This window comes from Myotis brandtii, unplaced genomic scaffold, assembly GCF_000412655.1.
Source record: "Myotis brandtii unplaced genomic scaffold, ASM41265v1 scaffold43, whole genome shotgun sequence".
In the NCBI taxonomy this organism is placed as follows: Eukaryota; Metazoa; Chordata; class Mammalia; order Chiroptera; family Vespertilionidae; genus Myotis; species Myotis brandtii.
Window position 1 is genome coordinate 3,855,846 of NW_005366455.1, and position 14,784 is coordinate 3,870,629.

The window sequence follows — 14,784 nt, forward strand, 5'->3', positions numbered from 1 at the left end:
TGTTAGTTAGACGGCTAAAACTAAAAGCTGTGGCTAGCTCTACTTTTTTTGTGTGCATGCATAATAATTTAAGTCATTTCCCTTTTATTATATTTAACACACATTGGAGATCTGGTAATTAGAAAAGACCTTTAATTATCAACACCCTAGTGAAACTATCATCAAAACAGGAGTTCTAAATATTAGATTCACATGCATGGTGTTAGTTAGACGGCTAAAACTAAAAGCTGTGGCTAGCTCTACTTTTTTTGTGTGCATGCATAATAATTTAAGTCATTTCCCTTTTATTATATTTAACACACATTGGAGATCTGGTAATTAGAAAAGACCTTTAATTATCAACATTAATTATTATCACTATTATTACCATATATTAAGCAGTTTGCTAAATGCTCTACTCAAGATAAAAGGCACTAACCTTGCAATTCCACTGTGAGGAAGATAGAAGACAATCTTCTTCCAGACAGAAGACAAAATTATACTCGCCTAACTTGACAAAGAGCCAGTGGATGAGTCAGGGTAAACCTAGTTGTCTTAACCACTAGACAATTGAATAAACAAAGAATGGCTATAAAAATCTGCTGCTTTAAGCACATATGAATCTATTCTTCCATATGTATTTTTAATACCTGCATTAGATTTGTTTTTGTGGTGAAAAATATTTCTGCTTCATAGGGATATCTAACTTTTGTAAACAGTCAAGCCATTTGAGACCATCTTTACAATATATGTTTTGGCATTATATAGAACCATACCATTTGGGGTAAAAAAATAAAAAAATATATTTCTACCAAATGATACAATGGATTCTTTTAGGAGGTGGCTCACAGATTGGCTTGGAAGGCAGTCTCATATGAAGACTGCCCAAAGCATTTCAGCAATGGCAGCATTCATGAGACAAAGGTACAAATGCCAGGGTGGTACTGCCAAGGCTAACATCTGACTGAGTGTAGAAGGAAAAGAGGCGATACTTTGGATTAAGGCTTATTTGAAGTAAAATTCTAGCACTTGTACTTAGTAGCTATATGATCTGGGGCAAATGAGTTCACTTGTTTGAGTCTTCGCTTCTTCATCCATAACACAGAGCTAATAAAACTGAACATGCAAATTTTTATGGGATAAAATAAAATGTTTAAATATACGTAATAAAGTGTCCACATCTGACATGAAATGCAAACTGAGTAGAGAAAGTCCCTCCCTCCGTGACACCCTGGGTCGTGTTACCTGGTCAATTGTTGGCCTACCTAGCACATAGATTAATGCTATTAAAACTGCTATTAAATTACTTTGTAGTTAAACAAGGTATTATCCACTCAGAAAATGTTCTCCATTCCCTATATAAACCTTTTATAAGTGCCCCCCTGTTCTTTAGGCACAATGCTATGTTGTGGGTATGTGGAAGGAAATTCAATCCACCCACAAGGAGCTCAGAGTCTAGTAAGAAATATATAAAATATGGGAAATGATAATGAGGTATCCATGATTATAATAAAGATATGCCAGTGTGCAGAAAGTGGTTAATTCTGCTCATAACAGAGAGGGCAGGGACAGATTAGTAAAGAAAAAGGCCATTGAGACCATTATACTGAATTTTGAAAGAAAATTGGACATTCTCTAGGAAAAGGGGGGAAACTGACATTTGTCATTGGCCTGGCAGAATAAACAGCTGGGCAAAGACGCATAGAGAGATGCATTACTCGGACATGTGAGAAACTTCATGCAGGTGTATCTAGTGTGATGTGGCTAGAGATGAAGCTAAACATGTAGGCTGGGGTTAGGTTGTGAAGTCATGACAAGAACTCAAACATAAACCCTTGCATATATGGTAAAGACTTTCAGTTTTGCAAGATAAAAAGAATTCTGGAGATGGATAGTGTGATGGGTGCAGAATAATATAAATGTGCTTAGTGCCATTAATACAAATTCTTCCACTTAAAAATTATGAAGGTGGTAAATATTATGTTTATTACCATGATAACCAAAGATTTAAAAAAAGCCAAACCAATAAATTTAAAAGGTATCCTGTATGCATGGATAATGGTCAGATGTTTCAAGACAGATATTTATAGGTATATAATAATTTTACTCATGAAACAATAAGGAATAACCTTATCCTAGCAGAACCTGTGTTTTATGCCTATTTGTTTATCTTTGGATATTCACAGAACATAGCTAAGTGTCAAACATATTTACTTAAAAGTGAAAATGTAAGGAGAATGGGTGATTGACACAGTGATTGAAATTAGAGGCAGAGAAAAAGGAAACAATACAATTTCTTTGATCAAATCTATTGCGTCTGCCTTCTGATGCTTAAGAATCTACCTGCACCTTTTAGAGGAGGGTGATCCTTTATGATTTTTTGCAGTGAATGCCACTCGCCCATTCTTTGCTGGAAAGACGGGGAGTGCAGTGGGGAGAGCAGACTGGAAAAAGCCAGGACTGTGTCAGTCTGAAAATCGCCTGCCAGTTGCCAGTTAAAAAGATTTGCTATAAGCGGCGATGTTTTTACTGGTTCAGGTCTGTCGGAAGGCTCTGGCTTCTCTGTGCTTCACACCAGCAACTTCAAAACTAACTCACTCCAGATGTCCCTGTGATCATCTCATCAGACATCAAAAGCTGTGTAGTGTGACAAGCTCACACACTGCTTACCAGGACGCTAGATGTTTCCACAAGCATAAAACACACACAGTAGCTGCTTTTAAAATGTGATTCATCTAAATCAGAATTGCATTTCCAAGCACAGAGCTATTAGGAAAGCGGCCACCCCTCCCGAGAGAGAGAAGAGTCCTTTAAATGTCTGCACCCTGTCATTCTGTGACTAGATTTTGAAAGGAAAACACCGAAATGAAACTTGCACTTCAGAAGAATTCATGTTGTGAGAGGAAAAAACATCCCCCATCAGAAGAGATTTCTAAGAATCCCACCATGCCCCAGGAAAAAACAGTTTCTCTTGTCCCCTCAGTAGGGACTGCCTTGCTTCTGCTCAAGGTGAACGCTCATTAACCCTTTGCAACCATAGTCAGTAGGCATCCACAACACAGGAGGAAGGAGCACATGGAAAGTCAGAACATACGGAGGACATAGTCCACATCCGTGAGCTTTCACGTGAAAGTAACAGGACCTACCACATGTCCACCCTCAGATTTAAGCAGTGCTCTCCTCCAAAGAATTTTCATGTGCACATGTATGTATGTTTTTATGGTGCTGCCTTTGTGTATTTGTGGCCTTAAAAAATATATATATATCGATATGATTACCTTGAGCAATAAGTACATTTTGGTGTTTTGGCTAGAACTATAACCTCATTCCATAAACACATAAATATTGAGATATGAAAAGGAAATTTAATGTTGAATTCATACCAACCAAGTTAGTAATTCACATCTGGAACCCTGACGTTGCTAGTTTTGGTGTTTGAGACCCTAAGAATAACAGGAGTTCATATAGAATTTCTGTTTGTTATTTTCTTTCAGTTACACAGGGTTTCTGAGGAAATCACCCATGATTTAAATCATTTGCTGAGGGTCACAGAGTTGTGGAGGCAATCAGGACATGGGATCTTGACCTTCACAATAAAGCTACTTTAAACATCATATTTACCAAATTTCAAACAATGCTGTCAAATTCATTTGCCCAAACCACTATCATGAGAAGTGTTTTGTTAAGAAATGTCTTATAAATGTCCCCATAATTTTGAATTAATTCACAATACCAGGATTTTTATTTTCTTCCATATCACTTGACAACAGAGGAAGTTTTTAATAAAAATGGAATATGAGAAAAAATTTAGGATATAATCTTTATTTTTATGGGCATAGATGTATCTTGTTCACAAATTTCTAGTTTACTCAAGAATTTCCTAAATTTTTAAACACAATTATTATAAAATTACAAAGCTGTAACTATCAAGATTACTAGCACTTTGAATCTAGAACTCATATTTTTGTTGACAAACTCAGGTAACTGACTCTATTGCATGCATATTAATTTCTATTCTTTGTTCACATATCATGGGCACTAACAAAATCAGCTTTTATAGTGGCTAATCTCTAGAATTATCAAGATTTGTCTTTTCCTATAATGTTTATTCTTTCTCAGAACCAATTTCTATGATGGTCATTACTAGAACTGTAAGAAGATGACCTCAGCTATCAACCAACATTTTAATTCTAAGTAAAGAGTTTGTGTTAAACATTTCTCTCCCCTTGACAACACAGGTAAAATTGTCCTAAAACAGAAAATTCCAGACTAAAAAGCTACTTAAGGTGCAAAACACTATATTAAACAGTTTATTTCACAACTTTTACATTCTAATTCATACACACACACATACTATACATACACACAAATATACACACCTTTACAAAATGAGTTAAAAGTTGTTGAATTTCATTCATTTTTGCCCATCTCAAACATAAAAGTTGTAATCCTCTAATCCTACATGTATGTGTCAGGCACTGTGCCTGGGGCTTGAATATAAAAATGAATACACTGGCTCATATCTCTGAGGAGCTAGGTCTTGTAACAGACATGTAAACAGGCACTTAAATTTGCGCAAGGTGACAACAAATAGATACCGCGCATGACAATTCCCTTGAGGGGCTCAGGAGGCTGAGCAGAGTGCAGAATAAAGGCAAAGGACACTAATTTTGATGGTTGAAAGTGCATGCCGTGATCATCTGATCCTCTCCTGCAGGTTGCGAGGGTGGCCTAACTGCTAGAGATCTGGCCTTCGTGACTAGGTGGTACGTGTCCTGAGGACAGGGCCCATGTCGTATGCAGTCCAGATGGCACAGAGCAGAGCCTTGAACATCTAAGGATTTAATCAATTACTGTTGACATGAAAGCAAAGCCCATTCAGTTTTCATTCTGTGCAGATCAATCTCAACAACAAAAGGCAACATGTCACGGTGAGCTTTTTAATTCCTGGAACTGACCTCTGTACAGTGAACCTTCCTTAGACTTTCAGTTCTGGACCAGACCCGCGAAGAATGATGGAAGCACACACCTGCGCGGGGGTCACGTTCCCCAGGTCCTTTGATTAGTCACGGTGCAGACCTCCAGACAATCCAAATTGGATTCATCGACGTCTACAAGATTTGATGAAAATCTCTGCTGCAGAATAAATCAGGCTTCTGGACTTAAACTTGAGTCTTACACATATAAATGCTTCAGAAATTAAGTTGTCTAAACTTGCCAAACTAAGTAAACATTTGGCCCCATGAAATATTGGATGGCAGCTTTATCTCCGAAAAACAAAGCCATATGAAAACCATGTCGCCATGTGTCTCCACGCTCTGGTCTTATCAGCACCCGGCGCGAACAGCTGGAGTCACAAACACCAGGTCTGTTATTAAATCACCGTGTCAGGAGGGGAAAAGGAGAAACCTCTGTAGGCTTCAGTGTCTATAATAATACCATTCCGTGGTACAGGCTACTGCTCCCTCCCCGGTGCCCTACAGGACCCATTTCTCTGCCTTGGAAGACAATGGATAGAGCCTCCCTTCCAATCTACACTGGTTTCTACAACTGTTTTGTTCCAGTGTTTCTACAGGCTCTTAATTGTATATCTAATGGCTAGACATATATGCGTTGGTTACTCAGAATTTTAGTGAAGTTTCTATGTTGGATTTTGACAGTCAGCAACCCACAACCACAAGTCCTCTGACAAATTAGTGGCAATTCAAAGATTTTAATCCTAAAAGCCAAGCTATTTCAATTTCTCTGTAATTTCTCGATTATTTCTTTCACGGATTTGCAAACACTTAAACCAGGAACAGTGTTGATTATAATTTCAATATATGTAACATACAAGGGAAGATTTCTCAAATCAGTTACATGTCCGACACAAAAATAATGCTTCTATTCGCTGGAAGTATTTTCTCCCACTAGAAGCACCTTGCACTCTCTTTGCTGATAAAATACCCAAAATTCCAAAGAAAACAACATTGTCCATTCACTTCTCACCCCCGGTGCACAAGTAGGGCCACTGGAAACACGCCTCCCACTGCCTTCCCACCACCAGGCTGTGCCCTCTATCCCATCTCACTGTTGCTAAGCATGATGTTGCTACTGACTGAAGAGTTATTTTTGGCTTCTCAGTGCAGCAATTCACAAACATCTATTCATCTTAACATCTTGAATTTACATACTATGCGTTGGATAGAAAAGATGAAATGACCTTAATTACTTAATAGATATTTGGGAGAGGTGGCAATTTCTACCTTGCTTCTTAATCTCTAACATTCCTCATACTTTGAAAAATGGTCTTTCCCGTATGATTTCATCGCAAACCAACCCCCAAATAAGTTCTTGATCTCTTGTTTTCCTTTTAAAATTTGATAGCAGTGATAGAGTCTCCTTCGTTAAATATACTCCCCCCATGCCCTTCCCCCCCCTCCATGGTATAAAACTTCTGATGAACCAATTCACAAATTCTAGTTTAGCAGCCTCAAAGGCTGCCATGTTATTTTTTTAAAAAAATAAAATGTATTTATTATAGATATGAACTTTTAAAAGATACACCAGGATTTTCCTAACTGATTTTGGTGGTGCAATACAAGTAACGGTTTTAGAACAAACAAAGGCGTTTACTCTCTGAGAACAGGCACAGCCTTATAGTGTTCAGGAATCCACTTTTTAATTTACTCCCCTGCAGGATGTTTTTGCTTTAGGGGTTAAATGTGAAACTATAAACAGTCATTAAAACACAAAACAACCATAGTAGTTAACCGGATATTAAAAAAAAATCACATCTGTTTTATAGTTCTCTTCCATCCGCAAATTCAGGAACATCAATTTCAAGAACCTGGTTTATGGCATGCCCTTCAGCCAAGAACACCAGGTTGCAATCAAGGCAAGAAGGTAAGGCGTCCCAGAAGCGGATTCTCACTGCAATATCTTGCCCCCTGGATTCTCTCTCTTTAATTCAAAAACAGTCAGTGGAATTAGATTTTCTATTGCCTTGAAAGAAACACAGTCATTACTAATTGCACATTAATAATTATGCTACTCTGATTAACTGGATATGAAAAGAGGTCTATGAAAAGAGGAAGAAAGGGAACACAATTTCATGTTGTGTACCGGCCTGTACTCTAAGAAACAATGAAGTTTGGTGGCTTTTCATTATTCAAAGACTTTGAAGCTTGCAGAGAATGTGATATTTCGAATTTAAATCCTTTTTAAAATTCCAACTTGTCTGAGGATATACATCTTAAATAAGCAATTTGTAATAATTTAACCAGCTAGAAAACAAGTGCAACTTTTCCAGCTTTTCAAAAACACATCTCTGGGCATCAACGAAAACTCTTCCCTCTATAGTAAGAATAATGAAGTGCAACTAAAAATAACAGTCATCAACTGTGGCTTTAAAGGCAATAATTCAACATAATCAAATGTGTCAACTACTCATTCTTACAGCTTCTCATGCTCTGGGTTATGAGTAAGTTTCATTTCTTGGGGATGATTGAACATAACCCACTTGGGGCTCTGCCATCTGTGAATTGCTTACATGTGAACATTCTGTTTAAGAGATGGAAATTTTGATTGTTTTTTTCCTTTGGATATTGAGATGCAATGCAATTGAAGAGAGCTTTTTAAGCAATTAGTTTTCATATTAGTTGCTGCATGAGTACATTATCACACACTCCCCATATTCATCACCACTTATCAAATCACAGGAATCAAGAGTGGTGTCGCTGAAGTTGCGGGGGAAGCAACCAGTAGAATTACGGAATCTGAGAGGCGGGAAAGAATCTGCAGGCTCCACACCATACTCCCTGGGCTCAGGGCCTTGCTACAAAGAGCTCTCTCTGCAGCAGACACCGAAGTGAGAGCTGTGGTTTTGTTCCCAGGGCTTCCTTGAAACACCACTCCTTTTATCGCTGAGCAAACAATGAAAGTGACTATAGGGCTACAGTGGAGGGCGCCACATAATTTATCATCCACACATGAGCACCTCGGAGAGTTAGTGTGGACACTGTTAATAATTATGCCAGAACAACAGGCATGGACTAGGACTGCCCCAGGCAAACCTAATCACACTGCTACCACCAGAGATGATGTGTAACTCAAATAACTCCTCCCAAGGGTCTCCAACCATTTCATTAATGCAATATCCAATCTGCTCTGTCCAATATAAATGGGATGTGATCCACACATGTAATTTTAAAATTTCTAGTAGAAATGTTTTTTTATTTAAAACGTAAAGGTATGTGAAAATAATTTTAGTAACATATTTTATTCAACCCAATATACCCAAGCATAGCATCATTTCAACATGTAGTCGATATGAACATTTTAATGAGATATTTCACCTGAGTTTTCATATTGCAATCTTTGAAATCCAGAATGCATATTACACTTAACACATATGTTTGGTGCTCAATAGCCCCACGTTCCAGTGGCTATGCTTTTGGACGACATAGTTCTAAGTAATCCATAAGTTTGGATAGGCAGGAATAAAACAGAGTTATAATACACACATGCAGCCCTGCTGGCGTGGCTCAGTGGTTGAGTGTTGACCTATGAACAAGGAAGTCACAGTTCAATTCCAGGTCAGGGCACATGCCTGGGTTTCTGGCTCGATCCTTAGCGTGGGGCGTTCAGAAGGCAACCAATCAGTGATTCTCTCTCATCACTGATGTTTCCCTGTCTCAATCCCTCTCCCTTCCTCTCTGAAATCAATAAAAATATATTTTAAAAAACACACACAGGCACACACATATTTTTCTTCTAGGTAAAAACAGATGCACCTAGATGTCTTCGCATACTGACTTCGCCTACCCTACACACTAGGGCAGTTAAACTGTCTGTGAACCAGACGCTGGAGCAGGTAAACCTTTACCCGGTGCATTCCCTTGGAGAGCAGAAAGAATGGTTGAATTAGAAAAGCCGGGTAATTGCTAAGAACTTCTGAGACTTTTCCCAGATTAAGATGTGTCTTGCATTCCTAAATACAACACATATACACTGAGCACCCCCCATGTACTTCCAACTAGAAATAAAGAGGTTAGAAAGGGACGATGCCTGCACATTAGACCGTTAATGCTTAAACTTTGCATGGAGAGTATTTCACAACTGAAGCTAGAAAAGCCTGGGCCGTGCCACAGTTCGGGGGGCAGGCAAGGACCATTCTTTGAGTCTCAAGTTTACACTTCATCATCCGCAGGGAGCCCTGTGAGCAAAGGAGGAAATAGGCGTGTTCCTCTAACTCTTGGTACATGTGGCCTTGGCCCATGTTTAATAACCTGCATATTGTTAGGTAAGAGCATTTGGGGTGTTAGCATTTCTTCTGGAATCAGGACTTGCATCTTTGTTAGTAACAATATATCTCTTACTCCAACTACTCCACTTAGAACTCATTGGTATCATATTTTGGTAAGGATACATACTAGTAGAAACATGGAACAGATTGGTGACATTCCACATGTAAATAATGGTAACACAGTCAGGTACACTCTCATTTTAAAGTATTCTGACACTGCAAAAATAAGCAGTAAATTGTAGTTTTTCTCTCTCTTTTTTTAATGTTATATTCTTTTTTTAAAATATATTTTATTGATTTTTTCCAGAGAGGAAGGGAGAGAGATAGAGAGTTAGAAACATCGATGAGAGAGAAACATCGATCAGCTGCCTCCTGCACATCTCCTACTGGGGATGTGCCTGCAACCAAGGTACATGCCCTTGACCGGAATCGAACCTGGGACCTTTTAGTCCACAGGCCGACGCTCTATCCACTGAGCCAAACCAGTTTTGGCTGTAGTTTTTCTCTTTGATGTAATCATTATCTCATTTATATAGTTCTTTCTCCCCTCCAATCTAGTTCATGTGTGTTAAATGCACACGTACAAACACACACAGACACACACCATACCACATACTGGTTCCGTTTACACTAATCTCTGCAGTAGAACGCGCATATCTAATTTTTATTAACGTAACTTCTATTAAATATATTTCCTTAAAAGGATGGAGAGTAAAAAATATTACATCTAAAATACTTCCAGGATATTTGCTTCCTTGTTCACAGAAAAAAATATGCTAAAATATTGCCACTAACCTATTAGTAATTGCCAATGATTCGATATACTGACACCTCCCTCAAACACAATCACACAGGTTCTTAATAAGAAAATTTTATACAAAACTGGGAGAATCCATTTAGCTCATTCAGCACCCATATATCCCTGTAAACATTGCCTTTTTCTTAAGGTGTTATAGACAGTGAGACTTAAAATGGGGAAGAGCCTCGTTTCTCGGAGTCTTTTTAATATGGTGACATACTGAAGACCACTTATTGCAATGATATGTTGCCGTTAACCAGAATCTAACTCTCAGGCCATTGCAAAGGACAAACCACAATCACAGCTCTTCAAAGCAGCTCAGATTTAGCAGAAAGATCCCACAGTCCCAAGTGGAAGAAGGACTTTATTTCTTTAGGAAACTTGTCTTCATTTAACCTATCATTTTATAGGTATAGCATATAGGTATATCTGGTTATAAGCACTTTGGGCATGGCATTTTATTTTTCTTTAATTTCACTGTTGAGTTCTAGAAACCCAGTACTGGCACCATATACCCATAATATTCGTTGTCTTGAAACTGTATCACCACTTACCATGTTACGATTTCAGAAGCATTTCACTGACACGATGACCATACCAGCTGCATCCGTGAGCTTTATGAAGCAGGAGGAGGATGGGAGTCAACAGCATAGTGCCCTGTGCAAGAGCATGGGCTCTGGAGCCAAGCCACCTGGGTTCAAGGCTTGGCTCTGCCACTTGCTAGCTGTGACCTCAGACAACTCACTAAACCCTCCTCTGCCTCCAACTTCAGCATCAGTAAAATGGAGACAAAAACGTGTTCCTCCTTTAATACCCTGGCTCATAGCACTTAATGTAATGCACTTAAAACACTACTGGGCACATAATTAGTGCTTTATAAACAAATGCTATCCTTATAACTATATACTCTTAATAGAGCATACTAGCTACTATTATAACTAATACCATATATCTTATCAAAAGATCTCTAATTGTCAACTGACTTAAGACTGCAAATCTATCTATGGGTAAGGCACTTTGATCTTTCCTTAGAAATGCAAAAGGCAGGATACCTACTGGAATAGCAGGTTTCAGACTCTGGCCACTGGGGTGTGAAGCAGTTGGCTGGGCATCAGCAGGTGGGCCTGGCGCTGGGTCACTGCTTCTCCTCACCAGCAGTGGAGTGCCTGGAGGACAAAATAAGAGGTGAGAGGTCAAGAGAACCCTGGGGGGAAGAGAGTGCATGGTACAATGCAATTTAATTAAAAAGGTTTACAACATGCTTTTATGTAAAAACATTCTGTTTCTCAAGAATGCTTGTAAATTAATCCATTTAATGATCTTTTGTCATTTATTCATAGAATGACACACGGAAATGCAATCTTTCAACCCTCATCTTTCCCCACTTGCATTTCAAAACAAGTCATTGTACTTAAGCCAGAGCTGTTAGGCAATGCAACATTGACTGTGTGCAATCTAACACCAACCTAGAAAACCTATTTGGGTATTGAAAAGAATGATTATCCAGTAGCCCAGTAGAGGGGTTCACACAGTCAGTGAAATTTGCTACTCAGTAGAGCTAGAAGTATAATTCTTGCTGCTATTCTGGGCTTCCCAAATCTTTTGAATGATGACATATATAGAAATAAATTATTTGCTGGGGTTACAGCATTAATGTCTATTTAAGTACACAAAGAGATCGGTTCCATTCTCTTCCTTTCTCCTAAAGTAGATGAAACTGATAAGGAAAATAAGTTACATCTTCTAAAAATATATCCTGATTTCTTTTTAATTTAATGAAAGCTCCCACTATTAAATATTTGAGTCAGTTATTAAATTCTGAAAAGAGAGATCATACTATTAGAAAGTTCAAATGAAATTCAACCTTAGCAGAGCTAGCGGCCTAACTATTCTGCTTGCAATTAGGCCTAAAATAATTTGTTTCATACAAAATTGGCCACGATAGAGGAAACTCTCAAAAAAATCCATTTGTGGTTTAAAATTGCTCTCATATAAAAATTAACTTTTTATTTGTGTACTTTTGGGGAAAAAAAGTGGAAAACAGTAGAAATGCAATTCCCTGTTAATCAATATTCTGAAACTAATTCCCCAACTCTTTCAAGCTATTGCAGTTTAAAATAAAAAATTTTCCATACTTCATTTTTTATGGCACAGTAATAATAAGTAAATCTATTTGGAACTATTTATAAATCGGATTTTTCGATGTGTTCCAACATTCTTATTCTGTGTATGAAACCTAGACTTGCCAATACTTTCATCCTTGTTTAGAAAAAAAGTTGCTTTTTAATAAAATAACTTATTTTACAGTAAGAAATTATCATGCTACTTAGGATGAAACACCATATCAGAAGGTATTATCAAGTCCAAGTTCACATTTGATTATTTATTTCTAATTAATAGACAGTTGACTACATTATTCCTCACCTTCTCTATCTCCATCTAAAATTTTTCTCAAGCAAGTATCATAGCAATAGCACCTGTGTTCTTGAATGAAACAGTTAAAAACAAGAAAAGTAGAAGTAATACAAAGTACCATCAGCTCTGAAGACCTCAGAGTCCCAGTCCTGTACCACTGTATGCTCCCTCCTTCAGGTAAACTGAAGACTGACTGCTTCTCAGGTGAAGCCCTGGATTACCATGAACTTGAAGTGATCAAGTCAGTCTAAATGTGGTACCCTCAGAAGTAACCCGCTATCTTTAAAACGAAGAAGAAAATGAGGCAAATGCTTGTTTTCAAGCATTTAAAACAGACCAGTACACTGCACGTCAAATTGGAGAAAAACAAATAAATAAAATATAACAAACAGACAAAAAGCAGGTAAAACCACCATGCTATACCGAGGTCAAAAAAGAAATTGTTTTAGAGGCAAAGAAACAAAAATGTGAGGGAATGACAATTTTAGTTATGTTGTGTTTTCAGCTGAGTCATATACATATCCTATATAATAAAAGCCTAATATGCAAATCAACCAAAGGGAGGAATGACCGGCAAAACGACCGGTAACTTTGACATGCACTGACCACCAGGGGGCAGATTCTCAATGCAGGAGCTGACCCCAGCCTGCAGGCCCCAGGCCAGCCTAAGGCAGGTGCCAGCGGGCCTCCCCCGTCCCCCCAATCACCCCACCAATCACCCCACAGAGGGAGGCAACCAGCACTGGTGGCGGAGGGCAAGCCAGCGAGTAGGCGGCACCAGGCCAGCCAAGGTGGGTGCCAGCAGGGCACCCCTGATCGCCCTGCTGGTCACCCCACAGATCGGCCCTGATCGCTGGCCAGGCCTAGGGACCCTACCCATGCACGAATTTTGTGCACTGGGCCTCTAGTATATGAATATGTACATAATATGTGTGCGTGTGTGTGAGTGTGTGTGCCCATGAAAATAGTCCTGTTATTCTTCGTGGATGAGAAGTATACTTTTCTTAAAGAAGCCATGCCAGATAGCTCTCCTTCAATTTTAAGGACCCGACTAATACTCCTCACTATTTGTCAATACTGGCTGTTTTAATTACGAAGTGTTATCATTGAAGACAATTTTATAACAACATGTAGTTCTGCCTCTGTATTCCATCAGTACGTAGTAGTATTATAATGTATCTCCCCGAAGAAGACAGCCGAGCTCAATGTCAGGGTCCCAACCATTCGGGACATAAACAAGTGTGAGATGGTTAGGTCTTTCTTAAACATGCAACTCATCAGGAATAAGTTTTTTTCTTCTCTACTTTTTCTGCATTCCACACATCAATGTCTCCTATTGAGTTGCCTTCTCATCTTTTCGTTTGCTGTCTTAACGTGTTAATAACACATACAAATCATTTCATATTAGAATTAACAATGAGCATCTTTAAATACGAGCTGCTATCGCAGGGAGTTTTAAACAGCCCTTGCTTGGGCTGTTTAAAACTTATTTTTTAAATGGCCCAAGCCCCATTTGAAGGTGGTTGTCAGGACCAGACTAAGCTCCTGACTTAAAGACAAAGAAAATATAGAACAGAGGCGTGTAATTTGAAGTGCTGACGATGATTTGGGCCAGTCCTTGGGCATGTGTAATAGAGAAAATGGCACACCTCACAAGCAAGACTAACTAAATTAAGAAGAAAACCACTAATCTGGTTTTATGGGACCTCCTGGGGGAGGAGGAGGAAATTACTTAACCCCTGCAATGAAGGAGCTTATAACCTATCAGTAAGATTAGAAACCAGCACTAAGAACTAGCACGTGTTGTTCAGTGGAGAGGACCGCGGGTTTGGGGGTCAAATAGACTGAGCTTCACCTTCGGTGGCTCTTTGACAATGAGCTGCTCAGTGACACAGTCTCCTCATTTAAAACCTGGTAACAACCCCACACCACAGATTTCATGGGAGGTGGATACACACGGCCTAGTATGTAATTTTCACGCAGGAAATCCCCCTTCCCCAATAAAAAGGAGGAATGGTACCTGCTATTGTTGTAAACAGTGTTATCTGCTGAAAAAGCTGAACCTGGAAGTCAAGGTAATTTTCATGGAATAATACGCAAATTAAAATAGAACAGAATTCTTTGCTTAACCAGGTATAGCCTTATTATAGAAATCAAAGCTTTTAAGAAAAAAAATGATGGTGTGGGAAGATAGTTCAAACATGGAAAAAGAAAATAGACTGTTCATTGGTATTTTTCAGTTAATTGAGAAAAGACTCTTAGATTTTAGAGGCAAAAGTCCTCACTTCAGCTCAATAGCAGTATT

At 38.6% G+C, this 14,784-nt stretch overlaps 1 protein-coding gene across 1 annotated transcript in view; it reads right to left on the reverse strand.

Moving 5' to 3' along the window:
- PARD3B (par-3 family cell polarity regulator beta) overlaps nucleotides 1-14,784 on the reverse strand; it is an 868,889-nt gene that overhangs the window by 492,725 nt on the left and 361,380 nt on the right. Inside the window, exon 4 of the mRNA XM_014546096.1 lies at nucleotides 11,121-11,230. Within this exon, the coding sequence (XP_014401582.1) occupies nucleotides 11,121-11,230 (110 nt within the window). The remainder of the gene's footprint in view (nucleotides 1-11,120; nucleotides 11,231-14,784) is intronic.